Source organism: Eublepharis macularius, chromosome 3 (assembly GCF_028583425.1).
Source record: "Eublepharis macularius isolate TG4126 chromosome 3, MPM_Emac_v1.0, whole genome shotgun sequence".
NCBI classification, from domain to species: Eukaryota; Metazoa; Chordata; class Lepidosauria; order Squamata; family Eublepharidae; genus Eublepharis; species Eublepharis macularius.
The window spans coordinates 144,794,668-144,811,865 of NC_072792.1; the positions used below are offsets into that span (position 1 = coordinate 144,794,668).

At 41.6% G+C, this 17,198-nt stretch overlaps 1 protein-coding gene across 1 annotated transcript in view; it reads left to right on the forward strand.

Moving 5' to 3' along the window:
- Nucleotides 1-16,948, forward strand: part of GRAMD1C (GRAM domain containing 1C) — an 84,728-nt gene extending 67,780 nt beyond the window's left edge. Inside the window, exons 12-17 of the mRNA XM_054974438.1 lie at nucleotides 1,102-1,205; nucleotides 2,754-2,930; nucleotides 5,572-5,629; nucleotides 11,548-11,658; nucleotides 13,835-13,940; nucleotides 15,527-16,948. Coding sequence (XP_054830413.1) covers nucleotides 1,102-1,205; nucleotides 2,754-2,930; nucleotides 5,572-5,629; nucleotides 11,548-11,658; nucleotides 13,835-13,940; nucleotides 15,527-15,604 — 634 coding nt within the window. The 3' untranslated portion in view covers nucleotides 15,605-16,948. The remainder of the gene's footprint in view (nucleotides 1-1,101; nucleotides 1,206-2,753; nucleotides 2,931-5,571; nucleotides 5,630-11,547; nucleotides 11,659-13,834; nucleotides 13,941-15,526) is intronic.
- Nucleotides 16,949-17,198: the final 250 nt, after the last annotated feature.

Sequence of the window (17,198 nt, forward strand, 5' to 3'; positions counted from 1 at the left end):
TGGAACAGGCCCTGAGATGCAGGAGGATGTGGCCGCGATCTTCCAAGGACATCCAGTGGAGCTCCTTGCAAGTCTCCTCCGCTGCCAGACATGGGGAAGAAAGTGAAAGGGAGCGAGCCCTGCTCTTCCACACCCAGAGGCACCTTGGAGGCTGCCAGACTCCCTGGCCCTTCCTTTCTCTCTCCCTCCCACCCCTACATCCCTCCACTGCTTAGAGCTCCAGCTGCTGCTCTACACGACTTCTCTGGGCACCACTTCGCCCTCACAGCCTCACTGGGGGAGGGGGGGCTCCGCCGCTTATTTTACCCGATGAGAGAGGAGGAGGGGGTTCTCTTCTTCCCTTCCCACTGGGTGAAATAAGCAGCGGAGGGGCTTCTTGTGCTTCAGCAAGCTGATGCAAACAGCATGGAAAGGGCCCTTTAAACTTCAGCTGGCCAGCATGGGGTTTGAAAACACCCCAAGCTTCCCAAAGTGACCTGAATTGCTTTGGGAAACTTGATTTGGAAATCTCAAATCTTTACAAATTGGGTCAGATTCAGGTATCCTGAATCGGAAACCCAAATCACACATCCCTATTGCTGAGTATAGTCCAACTGGCTGTTCTGCACAGATTTCTTTGTGGCAAGAACTAAAGAAGGTGGCATAAAAATGCTGTCCATTTTGGTTTCCATTGGTGTTGGAATATGATCTGAACAAACTTTCATTTACTCCTTTAATTTCCCCTGACAATTGAATGCATCTGTAAACAGGAGCTGCGAGCTTTTCCCAGCTGCTTCTTCATTGGAATTCTTGAACAATTTGCTGTTGGCTCTAAGATTTATAACAGCCTTTTCAAGTGGATGAGTGTACACTGGTGTCAATAAAAGGATCATTTGCTGCATTGAGTTGCTAAGTGACTAAGTATTTTGTGCATTTCCTCCTTTAACTTCCACTGCGAGTGTCCCAAGTGTCACTGTAGTGACCTTGCTTTTTGCTTTCTTACCCAGCTTGCTGCTTTGAACTACAAAGAATGAGAAATTGCTCTCAAACTGAGTGAGAAGGCAAACCTCTGCTCATAGTGTATTACAGTATATTGCTAGCTGTATTCTTCTTCCACTGCAGGATTTCCTCAGATGTGAAATATAAAAAGCAACCATGGGGACTTGTCAAGAGCATAATAGAGAAGAATACATGGGGTGGGATAGAAGAAAATTTTAAGCAGCTTGGTAAGTGGTGGCTTTTTATAGTCAAAAGTCAAAAGTTGTGTTTGCCCTGTCCCTCGCTTGATGGATCCAAACGGTGTGCTATTTGATTATACTGTCAAATTCTGTGTCTAATGGCATTTTCCTAAGAACAGTATTACATTTTTGAAGTGCTTTAAAGGCAGTTTAATTCATCACATTTGTGCCTTGGCCTTTTAGCATATTCTCAGGCAGCTACAGATGCATTTGTTTTTGTTGCAGAAGCATGGTATGGAATAGCTGTTACTTCTCTAATGAAAATAATCACCAGATCACCCAGCATCAAGAGAAAGGGACTATGGCTCAGTAGCAGAGCATCTGCTTGGCATACAGGAGGTCACAGTTTCAATCACTGGCATCTCCAGTTAAAAAGGACCAGGCAGTAGGTGATATGAAAGACCTCTGCTTGAGACCCTGGAGAGCCCCTGCCAGTCTGGATAGACTGTACTGATTGATGGACTAATGATCTGATTCATCATAGAGCAGCTTCCTGGTTTAAGCTATACTTTTATCTTTTGCAGTAGCTTCAGATCAGCTCATTAAAGCACTGTTCTTCCATTGTACATGTGTTATTGCACATCCGCTTATGATCGCATGGAAATAACCAATTAGCCACTGATAAAATTCTCTTCCCATTTCCATAATCACATGAAGCTGCCCTATGCTGAGCCCTGTTGGTCTGTCAAGGTATATGTTGTCTACTCTGATTGGCAGTGGCTTTTCCCAGGGTCCTTTTTACATCATCTGTTACCTGATCCTTTTAACTGGAGATGCTGGATTGAATCCGAGATCTTATGCATGCAAAGCAGATTGCCATACCACTGAGCCATGCCTCTCCCATAATTAAACTTTGCTTATTGGGGGTAAATTTGGGCTCTTACCCAGCCTATTTGTTTCTTTGGCATGCTTAAAACATAACAACAAACGATGATGTGTTGTTCCATGAGCGGCTTGGAGGATCCTTGTGCTCCTACTCTTCCTCCTTATCTTATGTGTGGCAACCAGATTAAAAGTTTCAGGGTTTATGGGAAACTGCAGCTTGTCATTGCATCTGAACATGGTCAAGCTTCCAAATCATAATTAAACCATAGATTGAAATGCCGGTTTGTAGAAAAGGCAGCAAACTGTAGTTTGCTATAAGCTACATTTTGTTCCAAAGCACAAGTTTTTAATTAGATTGCTGCACATGAGAAGAGAAAGGAAGGGAAGAAGGTGAAAGTTCGAGAACACCTCAGACTTGGTTTGTTTTTACATTAGAATCAAGCCTATGTGAAGCTTTATACTTACTGTTACTATCGGGTGTAGGCCCAATGTTTTTTTTTTAAAATCTAACTTGGTAGTGTTCAGTCTCCATATGGCTTCTAAAATGCAACGTTTGTTTTATCACATACTGTTTTCTCCAGTCAGTGGTAACCTTTTAAATGCAGTGAAAAATACTAAGACAGGATATATAAGTGCTTAGTTATCTGAATTTCTTTTGGTTTAAAATGAACAGAGAAAAGTAGAATAATAGTTAAGATTTCTGTATTACAGAATCAGAACTGCTAATGGAAGAATATGCAATGAACAAACAAGTAGAGGATCCAGTGAAACATGGTGTCCTGAGGAGGAGGAGATGGACTTTGCAGCGAAACATGGGGGACAACCTTCCCAAATGCTCCTCACAGTATTCTGCTGGGGATGCAAGTTTGCCTTCCCGGACCAAGGCAGGTAAGTAGAACAAACAGGAGTATTTGGTTTTTACAATTAGCTAAATCCAAAGAATTTGATGGCTGTATGTGTATGAGAAGCACAAGTCACATGCCGCTTCTTGTGCACAGCTTCTCCTGACCCTTACCTGTCCGTGTTATAGATATGGGACATCTCCTAGTTATATACAGGCAATGAAGTACTCACAAAGCAAGCCGGCATGAAAGTGCCTTTTTGGACATGTTCTGCTTCCTGTGCTTCCTGTTTTGTGCTAAATTATGGGTTTTAGCAGCAGATATGCCTTATATTCATTTGTGCAAAGTATTCAGCAGGTGAAATGGAGTATGTTTTATGAGTTTGGGAATGTATGTGATTAGTTGTAATATGCTAGTGTCTATGTAGTCCATGTAGCAGGGCCTGACAAGCCTAGGTAAACCATGGTCAAGATTCTGGATCAGACAGGAGAGATCAGAGTCTTGACCTTTTGGAAGTTTGCAAAACAAAGCATTTTAAGTTTTTGTTCTGAGTAACTTGTGCACACTGTTAATTGTATTTGTTCACTTCCTGGGTCCATCCACCAGCTAACTTTGTTATTCTGAGATAGGACTTTGTGACTTTAGCTAACTTTCCCAGACTTACAGATGTTTCACTTAATTTCTGGGCTGTCAGAATTCATCTTGCTGCACAATTGCCCTTTCAATATGCTAGTGACACCAGATTCATTGGGAATCACATATGGCCATGTATTGGCTGCTTTCGAAGATGACTGAATATTTTAAAAGGACATATGGCACATTTTAGTGTACCAGGAAAGAAATTAACTAAGTGATGCAACTTAAATGAGTAAGTGCTGAATTGATAAGGGGGGATAGTTACGCTTTGAGTGCATCACAGATGGCTTATGCTAATTTCAGTAGTTCTCTTCATCACCCACTCACCAGTGCCTAATGCTAAGGTTATGTTGGTCCCGTAGAATTGCTGTGTTTAATTTTGTGAAATCTTTGTCCATTGTCCACTATAAAATTTGTGACTTCCATTTTCCATGTCTGATGTGAACTCAACTAATTAATTAATGATATAATTACTGGAGGCTCTGTCTTCATAGTGTGCCACCACCCCTGGATGTCCCCCCCCCCCATATCTGGATTGATTTAATATATTTTATCTCACTGTTCTAAAGACTCAGGGAAGTTTTAAAAAATACATTTCATAAGTGAAAATATACTTTAAGAACTCCACACAGCCTCTACAACAAAGAAAATAATTCAGCTTGATCTTAATAAGCAACCAGGTCTAATGAACAGCCAGCAAAGAGGAGACCTAGTGCTTTGTTTCAGATAAATTATTCCAGAGCCTGACGGGGGAGAAAGCTTTTTAAAAGCCTGGTTCCTGGTAGATGCCAATTGGACTTGTATAATCAGCAGAGATTGATGGGCAGATTTAAGCAGACAGAGGTCTGTTCTAGGAGAGGCCTTCAGACTGATCTAACCAGCTTCAATTTGGGCTCTTTACCAAACTGGAATTCTAAACCGTGGCCTTTTTTGCACAGGTGAGTTTTTTCCACATTTGACTCCATACATCTTCATGTTTTCTTCCAAATTCCATCTGATTAATCCCCCTTCAGATTTCAAGCGGCATTTCAGAAACTCGACATTGAAATCTGAAGGGGGAGTTAATTGTTCGGAATTCGGAAGAAACCCAAAGAGGTATGGAGCCAAACATGGCAAAAATCACACATGCAAAAAAGGCCCATGTATATGAGGAGGAGGAAGGAAGGAGCACACAAGACCAAGGGTTTCAGGTTCATTCATAACATTACTGTTGGTTTATCTGTGTGACATAAGAATGCAACCATAATTAAGTTGTGTACTGTGTGAAATCAGAACTATGCAATCTCGTCAGCATTAAGGTGACCGGCAAGACTTGGAGCATAACTGTGTCAAAGAAAAGCTGTTTGAATTTTATCAGAAAAACAGCTTACCAGGACACAGGCTAAAATTGTAAATAAAGGCATCAAAGGGAACAGGTGATCAGAAGTCATGAAGACATTACAGAATCCATCCAAAGGCAACAAACATAATGGCCGTTTCCACATGATGTTAAAGCAACAGGCTACTTACTCGATGCTGGCGGGTTTTTTCCCTCACAGGTTCTAGATGCCTCCGATTTCAAAGCAGAAGCAGGCAGTTTGTCTTTCGTCTGATCAGCACGCTCTTTCCTGTGCCGGGTCAAGGACACTGATCAGACGAAAGACAAACTGCCTGCTTCTGCTTTGAAATCAGAGGCATCTGGAATCTGTGAGAAAAAAACCCGCCAGCATCGAGTAAGTAGCCCATTGCTTTAACAACATGTGGAAAGGGCCAATAGCAAAGCCCCAAGCTTGAATCGGGATTCACCATGAAAATAATAGTACATTGTACAGGGTAGAAGTTTAGCTTTTACTTCAATATGGAACTGCTTTTAAAGGCATCAGAGGCAGTGCTCAGTTCCTTATTATGCAAACTAATCATTGTATTGTCAGACTAGAAAGCAAGTATGTGCAGTAAGTTCTTGGTACAGACCTAGATTAGTTCTACTTTTGAAAAGGAAAGAAGGTGTGTACTGAAGTGAGATTAATAGATTTACAAAAAGGAGTAATAATTTTGCTTCTCTTGCCCAACAGGACCAAAAAAAGATGCTAAAAATAAGACCATCACCATCATAGTGATAATGAGCATCTTGTAAGTATTTGTTGGATACTTCATCTTATTTAATTTTTATTACAGTACAGAATGCTGGTAGAATACACTGCAGTAGCATTTGTGTCAGCGTTGTGGGGGCTATGAGAGCCAGTTTGGTGTAGTAGTTAAGAGCAGTGGGACTCTTATCTGCAGAACCAAGTTTGATTCCCCACTCCTCCACCTGAAGCCAGCTTGGGTCAATCACAGCTTCTCGGAGCTCTCTCAGCCCCACCCACCTCACAGGGTGTTTGTTTGTGGGGATAATAATAACATACTTTGTAAACCATTTTGAATGGGTGTTAAGTTGCCCTGAAGGGCGGTATATAAATTGAATGTTGTTCATGTTGTTAGTTTTTTCCTTAGTGATCATCAAAACAATACTTTGTGGTCTTAATATTTGGGATTCTACTTTATAGCTCAAGTGAGGACCTGTAGAAGAATGTATGGGGTTAATGTAATTGGCCTAAGAGGAAGTCTGTCCTCCAAAGCTATGGTTCTTTAAATTATGAAGGGAACGCCCACTTCACAGTTTAAATAGCGGTCTTCAACCTCACCAGACCTGGGACTCACTGAGCTGCAAGCGCACAATGTGTGACAGGAGGAAGGAGAGGGAACTAGAGTTTGGTCTTACCGGTGCCAAGGGCAGCTCCATGAGCAGCAGGACAGAAAAGCTGAAGACAGGAAACTCAAGTCAAGCACTAGGAAGGGGCACTTTAGCTAGAAAAAAAGCCATGGATTAGAACGGTTAAGGAATTCTTTCTACCAGTGAGTAGCCTCGTATCATTGTCTTCTTGGCTTGTGTACAAAGAGAGCTAGGAAGCATGACACCCTTCCTCTCTGTGTAGCAGGCCCTTCCAAAAGGCTGGGAAGGGGTGGGGGCAGAAAGGGTGGTGGCTTTGTAGAGGTCCATGACTCAACATGAGGGGACTCCATAACCTTCCAGATAGGGTGATCACAGGAAAAAAATTCAATAAATTCAGATTGGTAATACTGAACTGGGGGGAAATTCGGTATTCCTTGAATACCGAATTAATTCTCTAATTTGGTTCAGTATTTCAGAGCAAATTCGGTAAAATTAGGCCATTGATTCCTATGGGAAATTCTTTTTGGTTTTTTTCTTGTGGTCTGGAGGGGAGTAATTTTTAACCAAATTTCACCAAATTTTCAGTTGTCTGCCCCCCCAGGATTCATAAATATTGTACCCTGGAGGGCATTTTATGGGCCCTCCCAAAGAAGTTGCCCCCAGCCACCTCCAGTCTCTATTATTCCCTATGAGGAAAACTATGGGGGCTATTCAGGGGGATGGGGGTGGAATTTTGCAAGTAAAATACATCAATTTTTTTGGGAACCTACTCCTGACTGTCCTTTAAAGAACCCCAAAGTTTCAGGGAAATTGGACTGCGGTGGGCCACTTTATGGTCCCCCAAAGAAGGTGCCTAGCACCTATTGTGGAAAAAAGTCCAAGGTGACTCCCACTGCAGAAATACATGGACAAGGCTGCCATGGCCAGAGGCACACTCCCAAATGCAAGCTCCACACCAGATAGTCCAACAGAACCAAACTAATTCCTCCTGCAAAACCCCAGCACCCCCTGAGCAGGCTGACCAGCCACTCTCCATGTCCCCAGTGGTGAGAACTTCTACAAGTTCTTTCCCAGGGGCACATACACACAGGGCAAGGATGCCACAGCCAAGGTGTGTTCCCAAATGCAAGCTCATCCCTGGGGAAGCCCAACAGAATCAAACCCCATAAAAAAAACCCAGTGCCCCCTGAGCAGGCTGACCAGCCACATCCATAGTTCCCTATGAGGACCAACATCACACCAGAGAATCACCAAAATCAAACTGAATCAAGGGACAGTCTTGCAACTAGAAGCAAACTGAAGCAAGGGAATGGAATTCCCCCAGAACCAAAATGAAGGAAGGGGACTAACTTCACACCAGAGAATCACATCCATTCTATCTAAATTGAAGCGAGGGACACTCTTGCAACTTAGCCCAACAAAACCAGTGTCATTCACAGCAGTCAGACACTGGGTTCAGCCAGTGGGTGAACACCACAGAACAGAACCAAGCAGTATCCAGCCACAGGCACAAGGCTATGACAAGCAAGCACAGTTGCATAAAGATGGCTCCTACCCATGTAGCCTCAGGTTGAAACTGACAGTGAGGTACTTGGGACACCCAAGTAGTCCTATCTCTGCAGCAGCCTTTATCATCACCTCCCTCCCACCCCTGCAATGAGGAAAGTTAACATTAGAACAAGACATTACATACCTTGTATTACACAACAAGCATTATTTAGCTTCATTTGGATGTTTCTGAGGGTTTCCCTCCATGACACATGGTGTGGCATTCTCTACTTTCCCTAACCTCTCTTTCTGACTCTTCCTATCCCAGTGGCAAGAGAACATTTCTGGGGCTTCTGTTCCTCGTTATCTACAGAAATTTGTGCTAACACGAGGTGGTGGTTTTGCAGTATGTGTGTGTGAGGGGGTCCAAATTGCAGTGTGCATTTGTTGGGCTGATTGAATCAACTGTACTTCTCCTGCTAGTTTCCTACTGTTCCACACAATCTGTGGTTCAAATGTCCCTCAGCCAATGAGTATTGGGAAGAGCGTTTTTCCCCATCTCACAGACTCCCAGAGAATGTAGGTCACAAGGTGGACTCACCTCACTCACTCTGAAAGTTCAAAGTTGAGAAATCGAAGAGTGGCATTTTGATCTTCTGGAAAACCAACTATTCAACTCTCTAGGGGAGCAGGCGAGTGCGATGCAAGCTAACAATGTCTCCTATATAGGAAAAGATGTGCTTACTTTCCACATTCATCCGAGGGCATGAGAGGAGCATCTGAGCCTTGAGAGAGAGATTCAACTAGACTGCCTCTTTCTCAGTCCAGTAGCTCAGCAGATCAGTGGAAAGCAACTCGCAGGGCTCTACAAGGTAGTCCCTGATGATTGCCTCTGCCAAATCCTGGCTCATGCGCCTCATGTTCCCAGAGGGGCTGAGGGCATCCCGGAGTATCTCCATCTCCATGGACATCCCCGAGCTGGCCATGGGGGCAGCCTGCTGAGAAGGGACGGGAGGACTGGCAGAGCTGGGCTCCTCCCCTGTCCCCTCTGCTGGCAGAAGGCCTCTCTTGGCTGCCTATGCCACACCTGCAAAAAAGAGGGCATCTCTCGCGCTGGTGAGGTGCTTGGCCCACTCAGCGAAGATGTCCTTGGAGCAGAGGTCTCACATACAACTCCTTCTTAGTGAGAGGCTGCAGCCATGATGTGATGCCCTATTGCAGCCTTCTCACAAATGCATGCACTCCTGGAACAAAGTCTGCACATCCTGCGTCTGTGTCTAGGAAGGAGGTCATAGCTATTCCAATTACTTGTTTTATGTGGAATAATGAATATACGAGTTCAAAGTAACGTAAGTTGTTACTTTGAACTCATATATAACAGTTAAATTACCACCCAAAGCCTAGACAAAAATGAGTTTCTTTTAAGATCTACCTACCTAATTTGAAAGGTTGTTTTTTGTGGGTCTAAACCTGAAGATGGACACACAAATCTCTTTTTAAAGGTATTTAGGTATGTGGTGGCACTACATTAGCAAGCAGCTTAATTTAGATATATGGTAGCACTACATTAGCAAGTTGCTTAATTCCTCAAGCTACCCCTGACCTGAACCCTAATCTATAAGTAAGCCTATGACAAAAAGCCTACTTCTAATGTGTCTGGCCTGACTCCAAAGGAGCCAGAGGTAAGCAGACAAAGCCTAGTTAAATGTCCCTAATGAGCAGCCTATTTAGCTATAGAGTTTGACTAGAACCTGAGCTCTTCTTAATTCCTGCAGAAGCCTATTAAAGGGGAAAACTCTCTTTGATCCCTACAAACTACCAATTAAGTTTTGCTGTACAAGACCTACAACTAGTCTTTTTAAAAGTTCACACTTCACAACCATCTCAGGATACTCCCAAAGTACATCTTAAATTACCACGAGATAATTTTAGCTAAACTGAACCCCAGCAAGCACACCCCCCCCCCCAGAAGAACAACAACCCTGAATCAACAACAAGCCAAACTTATGGCAACAGAAAACAGACGTCAGCAACAGTATGAAGCAAAAGACTTTCTTTAAACAGCACCTCAAGTCCAAACAACAGGGAAAAACAGCCCCCCCCGAACAACCAGCAAAAACAGGTGAATTTAATAAAAACGAATCACCCACAACATGATAAAACGAAAAAGAACCCCCAGAAGAACAAGCAGCAAAATGAATAACCAGCTTCAAATTAAAGCCCTCTCCCTCTCTCACACGCACACACGTGCGCACACACTCACGCACACAAGCCCAAAGCACCCCCCAGAGCAAAAAAAAATTTTTTATGCAAAGTAAAAAAAAAAAATTTTCCCTTCCCCCCCAACCCTATCCCTCCCAGACATCAGGCCAACACCCTCCCCACAAAGAGAAAAAAAACCCAGTGAATCAATGACTTTCAAACTAGACAGCTGCAGAAGTCCTCCAGATTCAGGTCTCAGCAGTAGAAAGGAATCCACTGGGCAGCAAGATCCAGTCACAGTTCACAGCAGCCCAGGCCAGACCACAGAGAGAGAGAGTCCACAGCCAGCAGCAGGCAGGATCTCTCCAGGCAGCCAGGGCACACAAAATGAAGGCTAAGTCTGCCTATTTAACTCCTTTCAGGGCAGGTTTAAAAAGGCACTCTCCATCTAGATAATCCCATTGGCCAGAGAGCTCCTGCAAAGTTTAGCCACTCTGTCTCCCTTCTTCCCCCTCCGTTCTGCCTCTGCCTCACTCTCCCCTCCCTTCTCCCCCCTCCCATCTGGTAAAAAAAGACAGGAAACTGTGTTTCTTTGCTGTTCCTTAGCAAAGGACTAGCCCAGCCACTATTACTGAATTTTACTGACTTATCCCCAATTAATTTGGAATACCGAATCTGATTCGGTATTCACTTTTGAGTTTAGTAATATCAAATTTAACCAAATCAAGTACAAGTCAGTATTTTTAAAGGAATACCAGACCCGAATTGCACACCCCTACTTTCTGAGTGTCATAATTCATGAGTGAAGACTACTGGCATAAAAGATTTGGTGCGGGGGGGAGCCAGGGGGAATTGGGCTTAGAGGATGCATAGAGAGAACACCATCACTGAACTCCATTTATTTCCCTTTAAGACCCATGCTAAAACCTTAAACAGAAGTCCAGTGGCATCTTAAAGACTCACATTTATTCCAGCATAAACTTTTGTGAGTCAAGAGCTCACTTTATGAAATGCATAAAGTGTACACCCATAGTAAAGTATACTCCAGTGTAAGGTGAAACATTGTGAGCAGATCTAACTATTATATCTAAACAGATATATGTTGATCTGTGAACACCTATAGGGAGCGAAGAAACACAAGTCCGTATTGCAGCCTGCAGGAGATGTAGTGATGAACCTTAATTCAGCACTTTCATATTGGCTTTCCCTATGAAATTCTTTTGTAGGAGCACAGTAACCTTTAGATCAGCAACAGGACGTCCTGGAGCTGGGCTGAAACCTAACTCTGCAGCCTGCCTGCCTGAGGCCAGGCCCCCATGCCCTGCTCTGGGCTGCCAATGTTCCTGTGACTTGTTGCTGTTGCATTGTTACCTACCTTGAGTCTAAGAAGAGAAGGCAGGATACAAATATCTTAAATAAATAAACTTAGTATTATCAGAATGTCTTTTTAAAATACACCTATAAAAGAAGAGGAAAAGTTTTTTTAAATATAATTTTTGTCAATATAACAGCCTTAGTATATATTGTTAGTGTTTTCAGGAAAATACTATTCCTTTATTTCTTTTGGGTTTTCTTGTTTCTGGCCATTCTGATGTTCCATAGAAGGAATAGAAACAATTATGACACCCCCCCCCCTTTTTTCCAGCTTGCTCTTACTGATTTTGCTGAATGTGACATTATTCCTCAAACTGTCAAAGATTGAAAATGCAGCTCAGTCATTTTACCGTGTTCATCTTCAGGAAGAAGGATCTGTAAAGTAAGTGACTTTTCTTTCCTTTAACAGCAGATGTCTGGGGTTTTTTTCCAGGCAGGCATTTCATATTTGAGGAGGGGAGAACTGGATAGTGTGTTTGGCCCCCCCATCCTGCCAAAAGACCTTGAGAATAGCAGTTATTTTCATCCACATTTCCCTTGGTCTGTTTCTTTATTTTCACCTTCTGAGGTTTTGCAGGTCTCTGTCTCTTTCTCATATGCTAGATTCAGAAGGATAATCTTAAGTATGTCAAATTTTAACTCTTTGGGCACATCCAGAAAGCTCTGATTTCAAGGATTCAGGTGTCAGTGTCTGAAATACTTGCAGGCCAGACATGCAATTGTCAATGACCCCCCCCCCTCTTTGAATGATGGGGGCAAATATAGGACCCATCAGGACAAGGTAATCTGCTAAAACGAGCTTCCCCAGTGACACAGAGGTCTTCCTACTTTCTATATTCCTAAGTGCCAGTACCACATCAGCAGGATAGAAAGTTGTCATTTGGATGTGCCCCTTGAACTCCCTTGCAGAGCTCCCTGACAGTGCCAAGCAAACAAGTTCTTTTTAACAACAACAATAGTGTGTTTATATACTGCTCTTCTGCAGTCATTCCACTGGCTACTTGTCAGTAACAGGGCTCAATTCAGGGTATTGGCTATCACATACAAAGCTCTTCATGCTCTTGGTCCGGCATACCTCTCTTTGGCAGCTTTGCTCATCTAATCAAGCCTCTTGCAGGTGCCACCCTGGGGAAAATCAACTGCCTGCACATATGCTTTCTCTTTGGACACACTCGCATTATAAAACGGTTTAGCTGAAGAGGTCAGGAAAAAGCCCCCATTCTGGCTTTCTGCAAATGATTCAAAACTGAACTATTCAAGAGGGCTTTCTTACTTAGGTAGGAGGGATGTACTGTAAGGAGGTAGTCTCAAAAGGATGCTTCACTAAAGAGACAGGGACCATAAACTTCACTACTATGTGCTACTATGTACTATCTGATAATTTAAGTATGTGCTACTATCTTTTGCTTTAAGTACGATCCTGAGTAGTTCTCTGTTGTTTAATATGTCAGTATTAGAATTGCTTATTCTCTTTTTCAGCATTTCTTCAACTCTGTATTGGTTTTCTGCTGATGTTATGTCTTTGCAAATAAACAATTGCATTGTTTATTAAAATGTCCTTGAAATTGACTCTATTAATCTCACACCGTGGAATCTGCCTTGGGAAAAAAGCAGACTATAAATGACACAAATAAATAAATAAGCTTGAAGCTGGGAAATAACAATTAAATGGAAAGGAATGATCTCTGTTGTAGGTTTGTATTAATGTTCGGAGCATTCAGCTTGAATATAGTGATGGTCCCTCTGGATGTCTCTTACCTTTTGGGATCTTCCACATGGCAACAATTCCTTTTAGTTTTCTCATTACCGCTTTGGCAGCCAGTTGAGCACAGCAGCAAAAAAGCTTCCCAGTGGTGGGTTCTCCAGTTTCCCTGCCCTGTTTCTCCAAAGCCACCATTTTACACATAGTCCATGCCACTGGGGGCCTTTATCATTTTTTAAAATCAGCAATAGCCAGAAATATTGTAACATAACAATCTTTTTATTAAACTGAGTTTCATTATTTTTAAAAGCAAGTCTCTAGCCCCTTTTGTTGCAGAGATAGAAAGGGGAAAAAGCAGTGAAAAAAAGAGACTTTTTAAAAATAGAAAGCTGGGAATTCAGAGGATCTAATAGATAGTGTTATAATGCAAAAGCATGCTAGCTACTGCATCCCATGGTGGAATGGGCGAGAAAATGGCAGCTTGGGGAAAACATAGCAGGGAAAATGGTACCAAAGTGGCTATCACCTTTTGAAGCGCAGCACACCTTCCACTTGGAAGGCTTGTTTACTTTAGCTCCATACCCCCAGAAATATTGAAGGTGGTTTGTGAAAGCACAAGGAAACTATGGAAAGACAATGGATGGGCAACAAAGCTTGGAAATAATCTGTAGCAGATGCGAGCCCAAACCAGAGGAAAAAGCCCAAGCAAACAAATATTATGTAAATGGTGAACAGACAATGTGATAACGTTAAATGGTATACGCCAGGCTATTATAAAGTAGAGGGGAGGTGGGATTTTTTTGGTAGCATCAGGCGAACATTTGTTCCAAGTCTAACAGTTCTGTTTTCTTCTCAGGTTAGCCCTTAATATGGCATCCAGAGAGAAAATCCCTCAGTCTGATACAGATAAAGTCCAGCATGTGAAAGGGGTGCTGAGAGACTCTATCGCTTTACTTGAACAGGTAGGCGCTCTTGTTTCTTATGCTTTTGTGGCCTTTGTACATGTGAAAATAAAATGTGCATAATTGGAGGGACAAATTAAAATTCAAGTGCCTTACTAAAAATACCACTGAATATTGAAATGCTATGTCGTCATGTTTTCATATGCAAACCAACTGAAACCAGAATGTAAAAATCTGTTGTGTTTGAAGTCATGCCCCCTCAATCACAGAACACTGGAGTTCCTGAACTTGAAATATTTTGACCTCGAAACTGAGGGAGCACTGAGGCTGAGATCTGACAGAATATTTTTCCTCTGTGTATTTATGCAAAAACATAATGTTCCAGCATTTGTTGGTCATTGTTTCTTCCTTTCTGTTAAAGCATTCATTGCATCCCAATAAAAAATTATAAAGAAAGTGTATTTCTTTGCTTAAAAAATTACAGGACTGCACAATGGATACAAAATGGAGCCCCATTGACCTTATGTCCCTTTCAGTTTTAATCTATTTGAGTCTTTAGGGTTAGAATATGGATTGGAGGTTGGATTGAGGTGTCCACATGTCAAATAGAGAATGGGAAGGCCACAAATCTTTGATGTAGCTGTGTTCTGCTCCATGTTTTTTAAAGTACATTCTGCTGTTGTTGCACTGTTTGTTGTTAAATTTTAGTAATGTTGTATCATTAATTGAGTTGCATAGAGCCACTTGTAGAAACTTGTTTTTTCCTTTGTGGCTAACTTCATTAAAATACATCCAGAATTGTAATAAAATTTGAAGAAATCCTATAGTGACATGAAGGTAGCCTATGTCATGCTTGTGATTTATATGTAATAAGCAGTCTACTATTATACAGTTAAATGTGGGATCTACAAGGAGTTGTTCGTGTGGAGGTAGAATCTTATTTCCTCTTCCCCTCTTCATCCTTCTTTTTGCTCCCCCTGGCAGTACCTGCAGCCTCTCCTTTGCTTTTCTCCCACCCACTTACCACTTTCTTTTTGTCTCCCTGCCCCACAATCTTCAGCTTTCCCTTCCACTAACAGTCTTTTATTTTCTCCAGTCCATCCACCTACATAACTACCCTTTCTTGTTATCTTTCAGTTTCTTTAGCCTCTCTTATTGTAGCATAAGCTTTCGAGAATCAAGTTCTCTTCGTCAGATGCATGATACTGGACTCTTTTTGATTTTGCTACTACAGACTAACATGGCTAACTCCTCTAGATCTTTAGCCTCTCTGTTTCTCTCCACCCTACGCCCACTCCAACAATAAACAATGTTGTTTGGGCATTGCCTAGCAACCCCCAAAATAGCCCCCAAGATCTTGATGTTGTTTTTCAAGATCTCAGTGACATTCTTTTCTTAAAGAAGCAGTATTGCTTCTATGATTTTAGTGTTGTTTTTTAACCCTAATGTGTGTGTGTTTACATTTCATATTTTTCTGTAAACCTGGCATTTCCCTCAGGCATGTAGAAAAAATACTCCCTATCTGTACATTGCCTCATGTTGCAGATTTTTTGATCCACACTCAGGGACCATTGTTTAGACTTTGATATAATGATATTGGTGGAAGAAACTCTTGGAAATTTCAATTGAGTCCTTTGTCTCTACAGCTGAAGAATTCTCTTTCTAAGCTTCAAAACAGCTTTGATCACCTGAACAAGACCAAAAATGGGAAGCCTGAAAGTTGATGTCACCAAAATAGGAGACTGAAGATACTGTTTTGGTGATGAAACTGCTAAACCTTTTTCCTCTCAATTTTTGCACAGGACTCAATTTGCACCTCTAATAAACAGATATCTGTAAAATTCATTTGTTTTTTTAAAATTTCCTGTTACTCTGTGAATCCTCCTGATCCATTTGATGTCTTTTTGTGAACGATTTCCTCAAGTGTGAATAATTGGTGTGAATGAGTAATAAACTGTGTGGTCTGTTAATTATGTGAAATTGCAGAGGAAATCCTTGGAAAAGCAGTGTGATATGGAAAGAAATATAGATTTTGAAAGATCATCAACATCATGAAAGAGGCGATACATATTATTTTACAAAGATTGTCGCACCTGACGATTGTCTACATATTCTTCCATGTATGTTCAACAACTCTGAAAAACAAGCCATTTTTATATGCTTTGTGTATGTCCTAGATACCTGTTTGTATCCAGATTTCCTTTGCAGATTTCCCTCTCTTCAGGGTCACTGCAATTTTACCTCTTCCTATCCACTATCATTTCAGCTCTCAGGATTTCTCAGGGAGTATCCATATGCAGAAGAAAGCTATATTCAAAAGTCCTGAGTCCCTGAATTGTTTTTGAAGACAGCAGTAATTGTATTCATCTGATTTTCATCTGATTGCACAGAGTTCTTCATAAATAACCTGAGATGGGAATGATCTTGTTATGCTAGTACTAAGAAGAGTTATGTTACAACCAACCGAGCCACTGGAGAAATGCAGTAGCCTTTCTAAAGCTGATTCTAGGAGAGTAGAACTGCAATCCAGGGGAGAGTTACAGCCTTCTACTTAGGATTGTACTGCAGATTGACTGAAAATGTGGGTGCAGGTAAAATCACGGACACTCTATGTAAGCTGTAAACTAGAACTGTGACTTCTATTTTTAGGGTTTTGATTTTCTCTCGTCTTTCTTCAAGTGCCTTTCTTATTGTATAGGAAAATAGCTTTAACAGCTTGACCAAAACTACCTTGACTCTTCTTCTAAAAACCAAGAAGGTGCTTGTTAGTGTACAGTGCAGACAGAACTGTATTGGAGTAATTAGTGTCAAGCCAGACATTTCATAGACTATAAAGCATAGGAATTGAAGTCCTGAATAGATAATCAGGTGAGAGATAAATGAAGGCACTTTCTGTGATGTTGTCCTTTGTGCTTTTTTGTATTTGAAATGTATACCATGTCAGTCATTTTATATAAAATGTATGGAGATAATAAATGTTTTACATATGGGAAACTTTGTACCAAGTCAGAAATGTTTCTGTGTTCCACTATCATGAAAGGATCCAATAAAGCTGATAAATGGCAGTATTGGGTTGTTCAAGCTTAATTATTTTGACTCCGCTTTACTGAAGCTTCTTTACAGGTCCTTTGCACAGTTGTGCGTGTCATCAGGAGAATGTAATTAAGTCTAAAAAGGCAGTGTGAAATTATTGTAGATAATGTAGCTGTTAGGGATGCTCAAACCATCCTAATACTTCGGCCACACAGCTAAAATAACAGGGGTCTTGAAAAACAGGAATGAATGTGACTAGGGAAGTGAGAAAATTATCCGTCAAAA